Genomic DNA, 15513 nt, shown 5'->3' with positions numbered 1-15513 from the left:
CCTAAGCCTGCTCAGAAAATTTGAAGGGCTGCCTGGATGCGTTCACTTGTAGGAAATCCAGTGGAATGCTCAGTGTCAACCATCAAGGCTCTGTGGTATAATAATAGCAGAGTTTCAAACCCATAGATCCATAGTACCTCGATTTTGCTTCAGGAATCTTTTATGCCGCTACAACAACAACAAAAGCAGAACTTTAAGAATTATGCATAAAAAAGAAAGATTTCAGTGAAAGCATTATTATATAAAGGATTTATTCAAAGCATCCCTCTAAACTGTGGAATTTTGCTTGAGCTTATAATTTAACTAAAATTGCGTGCAAAAATTTCCAAACCAATAAAAGAAAGACATGTGTTTTTTCTTGTAGAAATTTGTTCAATTCAACAGTGTTTGCAAGAAAAATGGAATACTGTAAAAAAGTTAATTTATGATTGCACGCTGCTACTGACATGCACTAAGTCGGGTGGTCACTTGCAAGCACATGTTTTAGCTTTTTCACATTCAGCTACTTCTCGTTAGTATCTTCGAATTTCTTTTTTGATTGAACTTTATAAAATTTGTGTACTTTTATTTAGTGCTTGACATGTGAGATGTGTTACTCTCCTTGCACAACTCTAAGCTCACTTAATCTCACTTCCACGCTTCGTTGTTTTAATAGTAATACTTTCTCCGATATGAAATTTTTCTGAAGCATTGTGTAGTATGGCTTTGTCATAGAAATGACATATTCCTTAGAGCCAGTTTTTCTTTTTTTTTTATACTCTCTCAACAATGTTGCTAAGGAGAGTATTATAGTTTTGTTCACATAACGGTTGTTTGTAAGTCCTAAAACTAAAAGAGTCAGATATAGGGTTATATATACCAAAGTGATCAGGGTGACGAGTAGAGTCGAAATCCGGATGTCTATCTGTCCGTCCGTCCGTCCGTCCGTGCAAGCTGTAACGTGAGTAAAAATTGAGATATCATGATGATACTTGGTACACGTATTTCTTGGCTCCATAAGAAGGTTAAGTTCGAAGACGGGCAAAATCGGCCACTGCCACGCCCACAAAATGGCGGAAACCGAAAACCTATAAAGTGTCATAACTAAGCCATAAATAAAGATATTAAAGTGAAATTTGGCACAAGGGATCTCATTAGGGAGGGGCATATTTGAACGTAATTTTTTTGGAAAAGTGGGCGTGGCCCCGCCCCTACTAAGTTTTTTGTACGTATCTCGGAAACTACTATAGCTATGTCAACCAAACCTGATAAAGTCGTTTCCTTCCAGCATTTCCACATACAGTTCAAAAATGAAAGAAATCGGATAATAGCCTCGCCCACCTCCCATGCAAAAGTTTTGTTGAAAATCACTAAAAGTGCGTTAACCGACTAACAAAAAACGTCAGAAACACTAAATTTTACGGAAAAAATGGCAGAAGGAAGCTGCACCCAGGCTTTTTTAAAAATTGAAAATGGGCGTGGCCTCGCCCACTTATGGACCAAAAACCATATCTCAGGAACTACTAGACCGATTTCAATGAAATTCGGTATATAATATTTTCTTAACACCCTGATGACATGTACGAAATATGGGTGAAATCGGTTCACAACCACGCCTTCTTCCAATATAAAGCTCTTTTGAATTCCATCTGATGCCTTCTCTGTATAATATTATATATACATTAGGAACCGATGATGATAGCGGAATAAAACTTTACAAAAATACTTTTTTTGAAAAATATGTAAATGACGGATAATGAAATCTCGATTATCACTTTATCATGCGAGAGTATAAAATGTTCGGTGACACCCGAACTTAGCCCTTCCTTACTTGTTATTTTTCTTGTTATTTTTCTTTTTCTTTTCCTATTTATCTTTCCATTTCCATTTCTCTTTCTCTTTCGTTTTATTTTTATTTTTCTTTTTTTTACTATTTTTATTTTTCTGAATTTTTTTTTTTATTTTTAACTTTTTTTTGCATTTTTACTGTATTATTTACTATTTTTTTCACTACTTCTCTTACTGCTTCGTCCTTTTGCCGCTTTACAAATACTTCCCCTTTTTTGTCTCAAAACTCCTTGCAATCCTCATTCTTTTTATTTTTTTCTCGAGTTGTTTTTTCATTCTTTTTAATCGCTATAAAACCCACTTGACTGCCGTTTATTGCTGACACCGTCTTTTATTTTATGTTTCGTTCGTTCTGTTCTTTCTACATTTCTCCCTTAGCGCTATTTTCCAAGAGGTTTGCGCAATTATTTTCCATTTGAATTCTTTTATTTTTCCCACGTACCTCTTTGTCTCTTCTTCACCTTTAACTTACTACTCGGATAGCTATTCAAGCATATCGACTTTTATTGATTTATTTCTATTGCGCTTATACACCAATGTATTACCCATTTAATTCTTAACTTTTGTGTTAATGAAGAGAGCAAAAGTGGATATTTGAAAAGTGAAAATGTTGATTGAATTTACCATCGATAAAAACAGCCATTTAAGCCTCGAGACAATAAAGGGAAGACAAATCGCTTCTGTAAACAATAAACAACAATAGCGGCATCAATATCTTCACAACAGCCCGTTGTGATTATTCAAAACAGCATTTTGAGAAAACCTTTTTCTTTTAACAAGAAACGTTCTTATAAAAGTGATCTGAAAGCTTTCAAATGTATTCGAGCTCCAGAAAGTTTCCACGTGAATATAAATACGCTACACATTCTACATTCAAGGGTCGCGTTTTTGTCGTAGAATTTGTCTCGATGTACAATAATTGAGGCCAAGTTTCTAGACAAGAGCTTTGAGATCAGGAAAATTTGCAACTAAGTTGACTGGAGTTAGAGTGTCAAGGTAAACGAGAGTCAATGTAAAGAAATCTGTTCGAGTTAAACCTTAAATCAATCTTCTAGGATCGTGGAAAGGAGACGTTTCAAAAAGTAAGGATTTGTGAGCTGAGCTATAAATGCGCTCAAGATTTATTTGATTATAGAAACTTTCATCTTAGCCTCTTTTAGCAGCAGAAACATTGTTCTTCAAACGTATCTTCAGTAAGCGCAGCGTTATACAAATATTTATCAGTTCGAAAAATCTCCTCAAACTAAGCGGTCAGATGTCCGAGTAGCAGAAAGCTTTAAATACCTAAAGCTTAAGTTTTTTCCTTAAGCTGTTATTACTCTCATCAAACCTGGTTTTATTTGAAGTCTTAAGCTCTACCAGTGAAATGGTTTACCTTGCGAGTAAGTATTACACACACAACCGCTACGAAAGTCCGAAACTGTAATTCCAAGATCTCGAGCTAAACTCGAGAATCTTGGGAGCTCTACATATATCTTCTACTAGTACTGTTGAGTGCAAATATTAAGTTTCCCCTACTTATTAGTGGATAGTGATATACATGGTCTATAGAAGGATATCTGTTCAAATAGAAAACCGGTGAGAGTTGTGGTAAAAGAAATCTCTTCGAGTTGAATAAAATTCTCTTGCTTCTGGCTTTTATTCTAACTATTTTATGGAAAATATGGATGTCTGTTCAACTCATTCACTCTTCCACCTCTCTCCACTTTTGCAATATATCTGAGAAGAACCCGAAAAATAGGGTAGTCAAACTGAGCCTAATATTCCTGATACTTGTTAGAATGAGTTCCATTTTCCAAATTTTTGATTTTGGTTCGAACATAGACTGAGGACGGATAACTTAATTTATCAATGACCTCCTTGGAAGTAAAAGTTATTCCTATCTGTATTAGAAATCAATAAGTTTGCTTCCACTAAATGATTTGAAATTCTTCTCAGCGCTTACAGCACAATACAACAAAGAAGCTCAAGGGTATGAGCTGTAGAGAGAAATTTTGATTAATTTAAGCAAGAGTTGCCAGACTGATGTTAAAGTTAGACATGTTCTTTATTTCTATATTTCTCCTCATTCATAAAAAAGCTGCTCCAAAGCTGTTTTTCTGTATGTTAACTTGAACCGTACTCATATAAGATTCTAAGCTCACAATTTACACTGAAAATGTGCAAGTGAACTCAAATTCAGTTAAAGCGGTTACCATTTAATTAAAAGCAAAGATTTCCCCAAGTTTTTAAATCTAACTCTCTACTTTTATACAATTTCTTTCTTATGCTGTGGTTTGTTCAAGTATTCCGCACATTTTTTTCCAAACTTCTAGCAAACATCAATGAGCTTGACGTAATTGCCGCCAACGTACATAAATATAAAATCGATACAGCCCGCACGGTTAGCTGGCTGACAGCTCGCATGCACCATGCAAATACCAAGATCTGTAGAAGATGAATGAAAGTTGTAAGAAAAACAGAAAAGACTTTAGAAACAAGCAGCAAAAACAAAACCAACGCAGCGAGCAGGCAAACAGACAACCAGCCAAGCAGTCCACGAACTTCGCTGAATACCGTGCTAACAACAAACACTATTACTTCGAAGTGCGTCAGCTGTTCTTTATTTTACAAGTGTATGTCTTCTTTACCCCTCAACATAGCTATGCTTAATGTCCTTGTGGGTGTATTTTTAGACACTTTTCTTGTTTAGCTATTTTTAATATCAAAACTTTGTAGTCCTAAAACTGTCAGATATAGGGTTATATATACCAAAGTGTGGGTGTCAGCATTTGGTTGGGTCTATGCTCATGATGAAAACTTCCTTTCTTAAATGGCAAAATCGGTGCCACGTCCACAAAAGCAAATAGACTTGATTAGCACAAAGGATCGCATTAGGGAGGGACATATTTGGAAGTAAGGAAAAGTGCGGCCCCCCTACTAAGAAATGTGTTTTCATAAGGTATTTTAGGCAAATATACGCCCACCTCCCATACAAAGGTTATGCTCAAAATCACTAAAAGTGCGTTAACGGACTAACAAAAAACGTCAGAAACACTAAATTTCGCTAGTAGTTTCTTAAAATTCTTCCACTTTGAAAGGTTAGCCTTCTTCCAATATGTGAATTCCATCTATGGTTTACCGGTTAAACTTGTTAATATTAAAATTTATATGGGGTTCATGCTCGCAAAACTGCCTTCTTAAATGGCTAAAGTGAGCAAATAGACTTGATTACGTGTTTTAGGGGAAAAAAGACAGTAAATTTCGATAGTTTCTTAAAACTCATGAGGTTAGCTGTTTAATTTATATACTTCAAGGGCATTGGTTTTACAAAAGACAGTATGATAGACTCATTAGCTGTTTGTGAAATTAAATTTAGTAGACACTGCCTTAGTAAGCCCAGAAGCGTTCTTCTAACTGTTTAGAGCACACTGTTAAACTCAAAGCGAAACATGAACGTCGAGCCAGTTTGCCGTAGAGCCACTACTAGTAGTAGTCTTAAGTTCTGTCAGACAAACTCCTAATATTTGAAATCCTTTTATATGGATTCACAAGCTGGAAGATATTCATAGCACCTCTTTGAGTTTCGCAATTTCTTTTCATGCTGATTTCAGACTAAAGAAGTCCTTCAATTCCAGTTGAGTTCATTCTAAAAAATTTTCGACTGTTGTTGGGGTTAACCGCTACACTGTCTTTATAGGGTCACGAGCTCATACATGTCAGCTGAAATATTTTGAAACGCACAATAAGTTCATCCAAATATAAGTATCTAGAAAGTACGCTTGCAGAAGGCATCAGACTTAGTAGCTCAGTTTCTGAAACGCTACATCATCTGTACCAATAATTCCGTTCGATCCACAGACTTCCAAATTTTGTTGACTGAGCCTTGAATGTGGAATGTGATTAGCGTGGTTCAGTGCTTTTCTGGCTTTTACAATCTAGATCCAAATCCTAATAATTGGAGATATTTTTATCTAAGTCCAGATATTTCAAAAGAAAGTCATAGAAACTCACGAAGATAAATACTCTGTTAGTTAAACACTTGGTTGCCAACTTCATTGTACCGATCCTGATACTTCCTGAGACTGAAGTTCTCAACATATTTATTCCAGGCTTTTCTGGATTTCTTCATCTGAATATATTGCATAATCGGACGAGTGGATTACTTAAAATGAAGATTTCGGCATCCGTCTGGTCAGTTTGTACTGTTGTACAAGAATTTAGTTACAAAGAAATTTCAATAACTTCGGGTTTGGTCTTGCCAGTTTCCAGTTCTTCATCTAAATTTTTAAAGCAAAATCTCTCAGAAAGCTCACTTAAGCCAAAGACCGTCGACAACCTTCTGACTAGTTTGTGCCGAAGTTCAGCGCTTCATCTTAATTTTATTTGATCTGAATATATCAACAAAGTTCGACCAAATTCTTAGAGTATTTCGGTCATTCATCTCAATTATAGTGGAAAACTTGTCGGTGGACTAACTTGACCGACCTTGAATCCATGTCTTTATTATTTTTAGTTCAGAAGTGATCATGAGTCTTAATTTTACTACATTTGTAAATTAAAATACGTTAATATTCTGCAGCCGGTTGTTGAGCTTGTCACTTTGTTCAGCACCTGGTACAAACAGATATCTCTGTTGTCATTTTAAATACAAGGATATGTTATTATCGATGAAATATTTTCGCAGATTTTCAATAATTCATCTAACAGATCAACCTATATTTTTAGCAAAAAGTCAGACATAACTTCTGGGGCGCCTAAAATCATCTCAAACTGAATTTTCCCTTACCAAATCATGATAAGTTCCTGAATCAATTACCAACTTGCCACCTATGCTCGCTCCATGAACGTGCCACAAAATATTTGCCATAAACGCAATGTCAGAAATGTCAGCGCATCGGCAAACGTAATCGTCATTGGCATGCTTTTAGGCGCTTGAACGAAATGTCACTTATCAACTTTGGCCGATAACCCACAAATGATTTGTGGTCGGCACGGCGCACAACTGCATGTGGTGGCCCACTCTGGCTACGTAATAATGCGAATTATGCGCGCGTGTGGAAATTGCTAAGTGTAATCAGCATCATTATCACGCAAAATGCCTGGCATACTTTTGTGCGCGCAAATTAGCACGCATTTTCGACCTGATGGCACATTAAATAGTGATGGCTAGGAATGCAATGCAAAGCTGGTGGCGCTGATGAATTGGAGGCTGCGCGATTTTTGCGCGATTGTTTTAGAAATTTGTGCGGAAGTCTTAAGTATATATAGTATATATATACATACATACATATGTATTTAAATATTTATATATATATTTCCATATATATGTATATAATTTTTTTTCTTTATTAATTTCCGCTTTTTGCCAATTTCCGTTAAACTATATTATTTGCAGCATTTCACATTTTTATAGCATACTTTTGTGCGCGCTGATGCTGAAAATTTGCAATTTCGAAACAAATGTTTGCTTAATGAAAAATGTTTTCCCAACATTAAAAGTGTTTTGTGGTGTTCTTAATTTGATACATTAGAAATTTTATTAGTGTTTTTGCTGACGCGTGTTTCTGAAAGTTTTGCGATAAGCTCATCAGTAGCCTGAAGGTATGCAATAAGTGGTGTTGTGGAGGAGAATTTTTTGTTCAAAGGCAAAAGTTTTCTTTATAAGTTTTTTTATTTTATTCTTATTATATTTTTTTTTTGTTTTTATTCTAATTTTTTTGTTTCGATTTTTGCTTCGTTTATTTATGATTATTTTATACCCTGAACATAGTACCTATACTAAGATTTTCGCAATGCCTGTAACAGCCAAAAGGAGACGCTGGAGACCCTATAAAGTATATACGTTTAGTACTCCTTAAGTTTTGGAGATATCGCTCTGAAAGTGCGCACACGGTCTGTTGTTACCAAGAAGCTGATCTTTTGTTCGATATCGGATCACTATAGCATATAGTTGCAATTCAAACTGAACGATCGGAATAAAGTGTTTGATGGAAGGCTCTTTCATTTCACGAGATATCTTCAAGAAATTTGCCAAGGATGATTTCCTAAGGCAATGGTGCAGTCTACTAAGAAATCGTTGAGATCGTGTCACTACATCATACATATACTATGTATGTAGCTGCAAATACAAACTGACCGATCAAAGTTTTTGTAAATAATGTTGTTGTTGTTGTTGTTGCGGCAGAATTCTGCCGAGATCACAGTCCTTGACCGAATAAAAAGTCCGCTTTCGTTCTGTTTATGTTGACTGTCGTGAAAACGATTCTTGTAACGTATCTTTTAGGGTATTATAGCTTGAGTGGAACCAAAGTAATTTTTGCGTGTTGCTTCATATTAAATTTCATATGATTAAAACTCAAATGGATAAGCGTCCCATTTCATTTTGTTTTTATGTCAAGATGGGCGAAAATAAATTTTCCAAATATTTTTTACTTAACAACTGCTAAAGTGGTGGAAGAAATTTTTAGAATAAAATATTTTTTGGAATAGGCAATAATATTTAAGTCTATTAAATTTTTTTGAAAACATCTACAGCACTTTATTATTTCAATATCTCACTTAACTCTCTTCCCCTCTTGTCCCACAGTGGCAAGGCTACGCTGTAAGTATCTAGGATACTCGTGGTTTGATATACAGGAAGAGATATGGATAGTGAGGTTACAGAATCTGTTAAAATTCGCGTCAAGCGCAGGCATACTAAAGGATGATTACTCCTCACGGACACAACAACTGAAATCCATCCGGTATGTATGGCTTATTAGCCAATCAGATAATAACTAAACCTAACCTAACCTAACCCTAACTCACTTCCAAATAAAATCTCAACTTTTTAATGCTACATTTATTGGTCATTACGTATGCGCGTAATTTACACAACACAAACAGAATTTAATTTTTAGGAAAATTTCCACGAATTATTATAACTTATGAAATTAAATAGAAGAACACAAACAGCATTTTAGATAGAATCAATGGTATTACTCTTTTGGAGCATCTATTGTTTCTTCTTTAATACCATAACATCTTATTTACCTAAAGGAAATTGGATTATTGCAGACTGTGAAGACAAAAGTACTCCTATTTTCACTCAACTACAAAGAAAATTATTTGTTGGCTTTGGGTAAACTAATCAGCATTACTTACGAAATGTTTAAAAATCATAAATTTGAAGAATTTCAATGCTATAATGCATGACATGGTATGAGTGATGTTAATATTACCAGCCTACATGGCGTATAAGTGATATTTTCTCAAAGCAATTGCCATACTGATACCAGTATAGGCAAGGTTGCTTTATGAATATGTACATTTTTAATTCTTCTTGCATTCCGAGAATAAATACAGTTATAATCAAATATGTATCCCTTGAACGTTGCTCATATGGCTCGTGCTTGGTTAATCTACGAAAACCAAATGCATTGAGAGGCTTCATTGCCAATAGGCGTACAGTAATTTTAGTGCGTCTAGTTTTGATAAAGGCAGATTGCTAGATTTTCTTGGAAGCTTAATTTGGACTGTCTTAAGAAATTAATGTTTGATTTAAATTGGAAGTGTTGGTTACTTCTTTACCCAAATGAATTTAACAAAAAATTAATTAAATTAATAATTAATTAAATTAATTAAAATTTATAATTAATTAATTTAATTTAATTACAAAAATTAATTTAATTTAATTAAATTTTTCTTTTAATTTAAATTCATTATTAAATAAAATTAATTACTAAATTAATTTAACTAAAATTAAGAATAAATTAATTAATTGAGTTGTTATTAAAAAATTAAAAAAATGAAGCGAAGTAAGTTAACAAAAAATTAATTTAATTATTTTAATTTTAATATTAACTTTTTAATTTAAAGACTAAATTATTTTAATTAAAATTAAGATTACACAAAAAATTAATTATATTAAAAATTAGTTAATTAAATTTATTAATTAATTAGTTAATATTAAAAATTAGTTAATTAAAATTAATTAATTAAATTAAATTAAATTAATTAAAATAAATTTAGTTAACTAATTTTTAATATAATTAATTTTTTGTTTTATTTAATTTAATTAAAAAGTAATTTATTTTAATTATTTTGTTCTTGAGATTTTTTAAGTTAAGATCAGATTAAGTTTTCTTAATTGTCATCTACTCTATTTAGAAATAATTATTAATAGAATATATGATACTTATTGAATCTGATAGTATTCAGTAATATATCAAAATTCAAGTGACATATTCTTATAGATTTATCTAAAGTTGCAGCTCTTTATGTCTTGTCGTCTGTAAATACTATATCCTCAACTAAGCAGTCGAACTCTTTAATTTGCTAGTAGGTTACTCTTAACAAACTGTTGCATGGATTTAGCTGCTCTCTAGCTCCTCAGCTGTTATATATATGTATATTAACACATATATACATACATCTATAAGCTTATATCTTTCATTAAGCACAGCTGAGCTCACGACTTTGTCCTCCCACGCAGCCCGTTGTGCTTAACCGTCGCTTGACCAACACAGCATCGCTAAAAACGTCGCCGACCTTCAACAAACAATCAGCCAACCACCCAACCACCCAACGCTGTTGAGCATCTTACTTCGTAACAGCGAAATGTTAACTTAACAGTCGGCCATGTCATAAATAACAACAGCGCTTATTGGCTGCACTCAGTTGCTGTTAAACTCGCGCTGGTAACGGTTCTACAACGGAAAACAATGTATATACACAGAAGAACGCAGAACAGAGAGCGCTTTCTGTATTCTTGAGAAAATTTTGAAAATAATCTAGGAAAAAAGAATGAATGAAAATAAACGTGGAAATATGTGCGCGAAATTGAAGAAAGCTTTCAAAAATTAATCAACAAGCATGTGATCGTGTGTGCTGCAGCCAAACGCTTGGCCGCCAATTGCTTTTGGTGTAAAAATGCTTCAGTGAAAATTCTCTAAAGCAGCGAATTAACGGTCTAGTCGTAGTCTAGATAGCGTGCACATACTTAACGCGCATACAAACATACATATATACAAGTTATGACATCAATATATCAATATCAATATACAAAATAATCATTGGTGTTTAGTATACACTTGTCTTTTTCAAGTACGAAAAGTGCATTCGGCGATTTTTAGGATGAGTGAAATTATTCAACAAAGAAGTACCGTTAAATTCTTTGTGCGGAATCTAAATTTTTCCGAAAAACAGCGTCGCATTAACGTCTGCGAAACACCATCTATCAGGATGATGAGTCTTGGATCTATGCTTTCGACCCGGAAACGAACGATCAATCGGCCGAATGTCGTGACATAGCTGAGCCGAAACTGAAAAGCTGTGGTCCGCATTCCTTCCAGTCGGTCAAACTATCAAACTGTCAACAAGGAATAGCATTTGAGTATTATTCGGAGCATCTGATTCTATATTTCTCTACGAGTGAAGTTTCATTTCTTTAATGTTTAAACTTCTCATGTTTACAGCAAGCTGGTTTTTGAATGACTCGAAGTCGAGAGTTTCTTTTATTTGATATTTTTAAGAGAGTTTATGCATTGCTCTCCAAGATAGTAGCAATACACTTTGTTAGTCGCCTTTGCCAAAACTGTCTATCAGCCCGGTACACCCTAAAACGGGCTTTTATGAGTATCGTTTTCGATGGGACTAAAGGAAAGTGCAAAAAAGGTGTGGAGTAGGGTTATGAAAATATAAAAAAATAAAATAAAAATTTAAAAGGAGGCATAGTGGTAAAGGAAAATTTATTTCCGAAAACAATTTTTTATGATTTTATTTTGCTTTTTTATAGCTTGTTGTTTACTTGTTTTGTCACTGATATTTACATACGGTATTCTTATTATTGTCTCTTTTAATCCACATTTTCATATATGTATCTTTTCATATATCTTGCCCTTCTATATCAATTTAAGTAACCATAATGTATTGCTACATCTGTTAATTAAGTTATCACTTCGACTCAGATTTCTAAGCTAACTTTTTATGCTCCCCCTTTTCTCTCTTGGTATTCAGCAAATTATGTCCTAATGGCGTGCTTATGATCATAACATAATGATCCGCTGTGTGTTAAGATATGAAAACTTTATTGACAGTTGGTTAGAAGAAAGGTTTAAGTGGGAAAAACGCCTTCCGCTTCATTCCACAGCAATTGCAAGTGCCACTTGCAGGTTAGGCAGTGTAAATAAAACCATAAGGGAGTATGGTTTTGGTAAGGTTAAGATTTAATTCTGATTTTTCGGGATTCATAAACCTTTTGTAATTTTGCATGGTATAAACTAAGAAAAAAGGAAAACATTTTAACGCGGGATTTCCTTTCGGGACTCATAAAAAATATGCTACCTTAAGTGGTGCAAAGATTTAAATGCATAAAATTAGATGAAAATTTAATAAAAGTGTTAAAATTTTTCGGGATTACCAACTTTCGGGATTCATAAGATTTGGCGGTTTTGAAAATAAACTTAATAAAATTCATAAAAAGTTATTTTACTAAATGCAATCTTTCGGGATTCATAAAAAATATGCTACCTTAAGTGGTGCAAAGATTTAATTGCATAAAATTAGATGAAAATTTAATAAAAAATGTTCAAAAAAATGTAATCCCGATTTTTCGGGATTACCATCTTTTCGGGATTCATAAGCATTTGGCGATTTTGTATGGTATAAACTAAGAAAACATAAAAACATGTAATTGCTTTTCGAGATTCATAAAAATTATGTTATTTTACTAAATGCAATCTTTCGGGATTCATAAAAAATAGGCCTCCTTAAGCATTGCAAAAATTAAATGCATTTATTATTTGAAAATAAATTTATAAATCTATTTGGAAGCGCATTTACGGTACTCTCACTTTTACCGTGTGATAAAATTTGTATCGTTTGATCCAAATGAAGGTCTTTCAGCGTATTTATTTAATACTTATTTGGTACTAACTTTTTAATTATTTATTATAATTGGTTTTTCACGGTTATTTTCAATATTTGTAATATGTTCGACATTTCATACACAAAAAATTTTGAATTTACTTCTGAACAGAAAAATATATAATACACATATTGATTTCTTTTTTAAAAATATCGGGATTTTTTCAGAATTTCATAAAAAGTTTTTGATTTTTAATGGATTACTTACAAAGCAAAAAAAAAATTATAGTTTTTATTTCGCCCTATGAATAGAAAAAACATTTTTATTTCCGGAGTTTTACGATTTTTAAAAAGAAAAATGTACGTTTAGCTCTTTTAATAATGTTTTTTTTTCATTTTATTTTTGTTTTTTTTAATTTTAAAATTTCGGGTTTTAAGGTATCAAAATTTCTCTGGTTTACATTCGATTTATACATAAAAATTTTGCTTTTAGCTGTTGTATTAAATAATTTTCAGTTTTTTTTTTGAATGTAATTTTTAGTTAATATTTGTAGCTACATGCATACATAGATTTATGCATGTACGGATATAAGTAAAGTTCATGTATGGTAAGTTTGCATGAGCTCAAAAATTATAAAAAATTATTTTCGTCATCAAATATGCTTGTTCATTGACTTCACACATTGCTCGCTATCTGCCACTAACGCCAGTACTATTAATCACTTAACATAGCTATGCGTGCGCTGTAGACCACCAACCGTCACTGAATGCTTTCCTGACTCAACAGGGCGTATGATTACTCTGCGCTTTTAAAACGAGTGCCATGCGTTGCATAGCAGTGAGATGGACAGTGATTGGGTGAGCGAGTGAAAGTGTAATTATATATAACTATATGAAATACTTGTATATTATGTGCGGGCGTTTACCTAGTTGGTTAACGAGTGAGCTGTTGCTGTCACAGTTAACGTTTTGCTTGATTTCCGCGGCGTGCAGTGATTTAACTGCCTTAGTTAGTGCACAAATGCTGCTATTGTTGTTGTTTTTGTTGCTTTAGTTGCGTATGCAAAAACAAACACTTATACATTTATAAGCACATTAATGGTGTTGCCATTATAATTTGTAATATGTTGGTATTTTTTGCCTGGACAAACTAAGTCGCCTGGGATATTAGCGTGTTTCCCGCTGTGCGCTAAATTATATATGAAAAATTAATTGTTACCGCCAGCAGCACTCAGTTGGCATAATTAAGCGTGCGTTTAGCACTTTGTCAATAAAAACAAGCAATCTTTCACTGCGGTGTGTAAATGGGATTTAAGGATATTTTAGTAAACAGATTTAATTTGGATAAATGAAGGAAAAAACATAATAAAAAGAAATCACATATTTGTGAAAAATTTTTTGTAAATTGGAAAAAGAAAATATTAAAAATAAATAAATTTTATGAATTAATTTAGTTATTTAATTTTTTTTAAATTAATTAATTTTTTTTATTTTTAATGTTTTTTTCAACGTTACAAAAAATAATTTTTTTAATTAATTAAAAAATAATACTAACAATAAATACAAAAATATAAATTTAAATAGAAATATAAAGTAATATTAAAATAAAATATAAATTAATTTATTTAATTAAATGTAATTAAGGGATTTAACGATATTTTAGTAAACAGATTTAATTTAGATAAATAAAAGGAAAATACATAACAAAAATAATTCACAAATAATAAATTATTTTTTGTAAAATTAAAAAGGAAAAATATTAAAAATAAATTAATTAAACGAATTAATTAAATTACTTGTAATATTTTTTTTAAATTAATTTAATTTTTTTATTTTTAATATTTTTTTTCAACGTTACAAAAAATTATTTTATTAAATTAATTAAAAAATAATACTAACAATGAATATAAAAATATAAATTTAAATAGAAATATAAATTAATATGAAAATAAAATATAAATTAATTTATTTAATTAAAATTTAAATTAAGTTATTGTAAATTATTTTTTGTAAAATTGGAAAAATAAAATATTAAAAATAAAAAAAATTAATTTAATTATTTGTAATATTTTTTTAAATTAATTAAATTTTTTTATTTTTAATGCTTTTTTTTTCAACGTTACAAAACATAATTTTATTAAATTAATTAAAAAATAATACTAACAATAAATATAAAAATATAAATATAAATTAATATTAAAATAAAACACAAATTAATTTATTGAATTTAAATTTAAATTAAGTTATTGTAAATTATTTTTTGTAAAGTTGAGAAAAGAAAATATTAAAAATAAATATAAATAAATTTATTTAATCACTTTGTGTAATGTTGAAATTAATTAAATTAAATTGTTTTTTTTTTTGTCAAATAAAAATGTTTTTCATAAAAGAATTTGATTTTGATCGATCATTATGTTTGGCAACTATAAGCTATATTAGCCCGATATTGAGGTGAAAAACACATTGGAAAAATATCAGGTCCATACCAAAAAACTGAAGAAGTAGTACGTGTATATACAACCAGTTGTCATACATTAAAGTGGGCGTTCTGTTCGTATTGGTGACCTGCACAGCTCCTGCTAGTGACTTAAGGCACCAAAGATAAGAAGACACTAAAAATTAAAAAGCCTTTGCAGCCTTTTTGTAAATAAACGTTAATTGGATATTTCATAATAGTTTTGCTGCATTTTTTCATGGTTGACTGAGCGTATGAGTAACCTTTTCCTTCGGGTTGAAAAATAGTGTTATAAGAAATGTAGATAACAGCGGATGAAAATAAAGAACGGCTAGCTTACATTGTAAATGTAAAAACAGCTAAGTATCAAAGCGGTAATTTTTCATACTTTTCATAACTATTAA

General features: G+C 31.7%; 1 protein-coding gene across 4 annotated transcripts in view; it reads left to right on the top strand.

Annotated features, from left to right (window-relative positions):
• The window catches only part of LOC126758449 (uncharacterized), a 102327-nt gene that overhangs the window by 48200 nt on the left and 38614 nt on the right, over positions 1 to 15513 (top strand). The window contains exon 3 of one of the 4 annotated variants that reach the window (XM_050472720.1): positions 8396 to 8552. The exons of the other annotated variants lie outside the window; for them this stretch is intronic. Within the exon in view, the coding sequence (XP_050328677.1) occupies positions 8396 to 8552 (157 nt within the window). The remainder of the gene's footprint in view (positions 1 to 8395; positions 8553 to 15513) is intronic. 4 annotated transcript variants of the gene reach the window in all.

The sequence above is a fragment of the Bactrocera neohumeralis genome, chromosome 5, assembly GCF_024586455.1.
Source record: "Bactrocera neohumeralis isolate Rockhampton chromosome 5, APGP_CSIRO_Bneo_wtdbg2-racon-allhic-juicebox.fasta_v2, whole genome shotgun sequence".
NCBI lineage: Eukaryota > Metazoa > Arthropoda > Insecta > Diptera > Tephritidae > Bactrocera > Bactrocera neohumeralis.
This window is presented reverse-complemented; position numbering and strand designations above follow the sequence as displayed.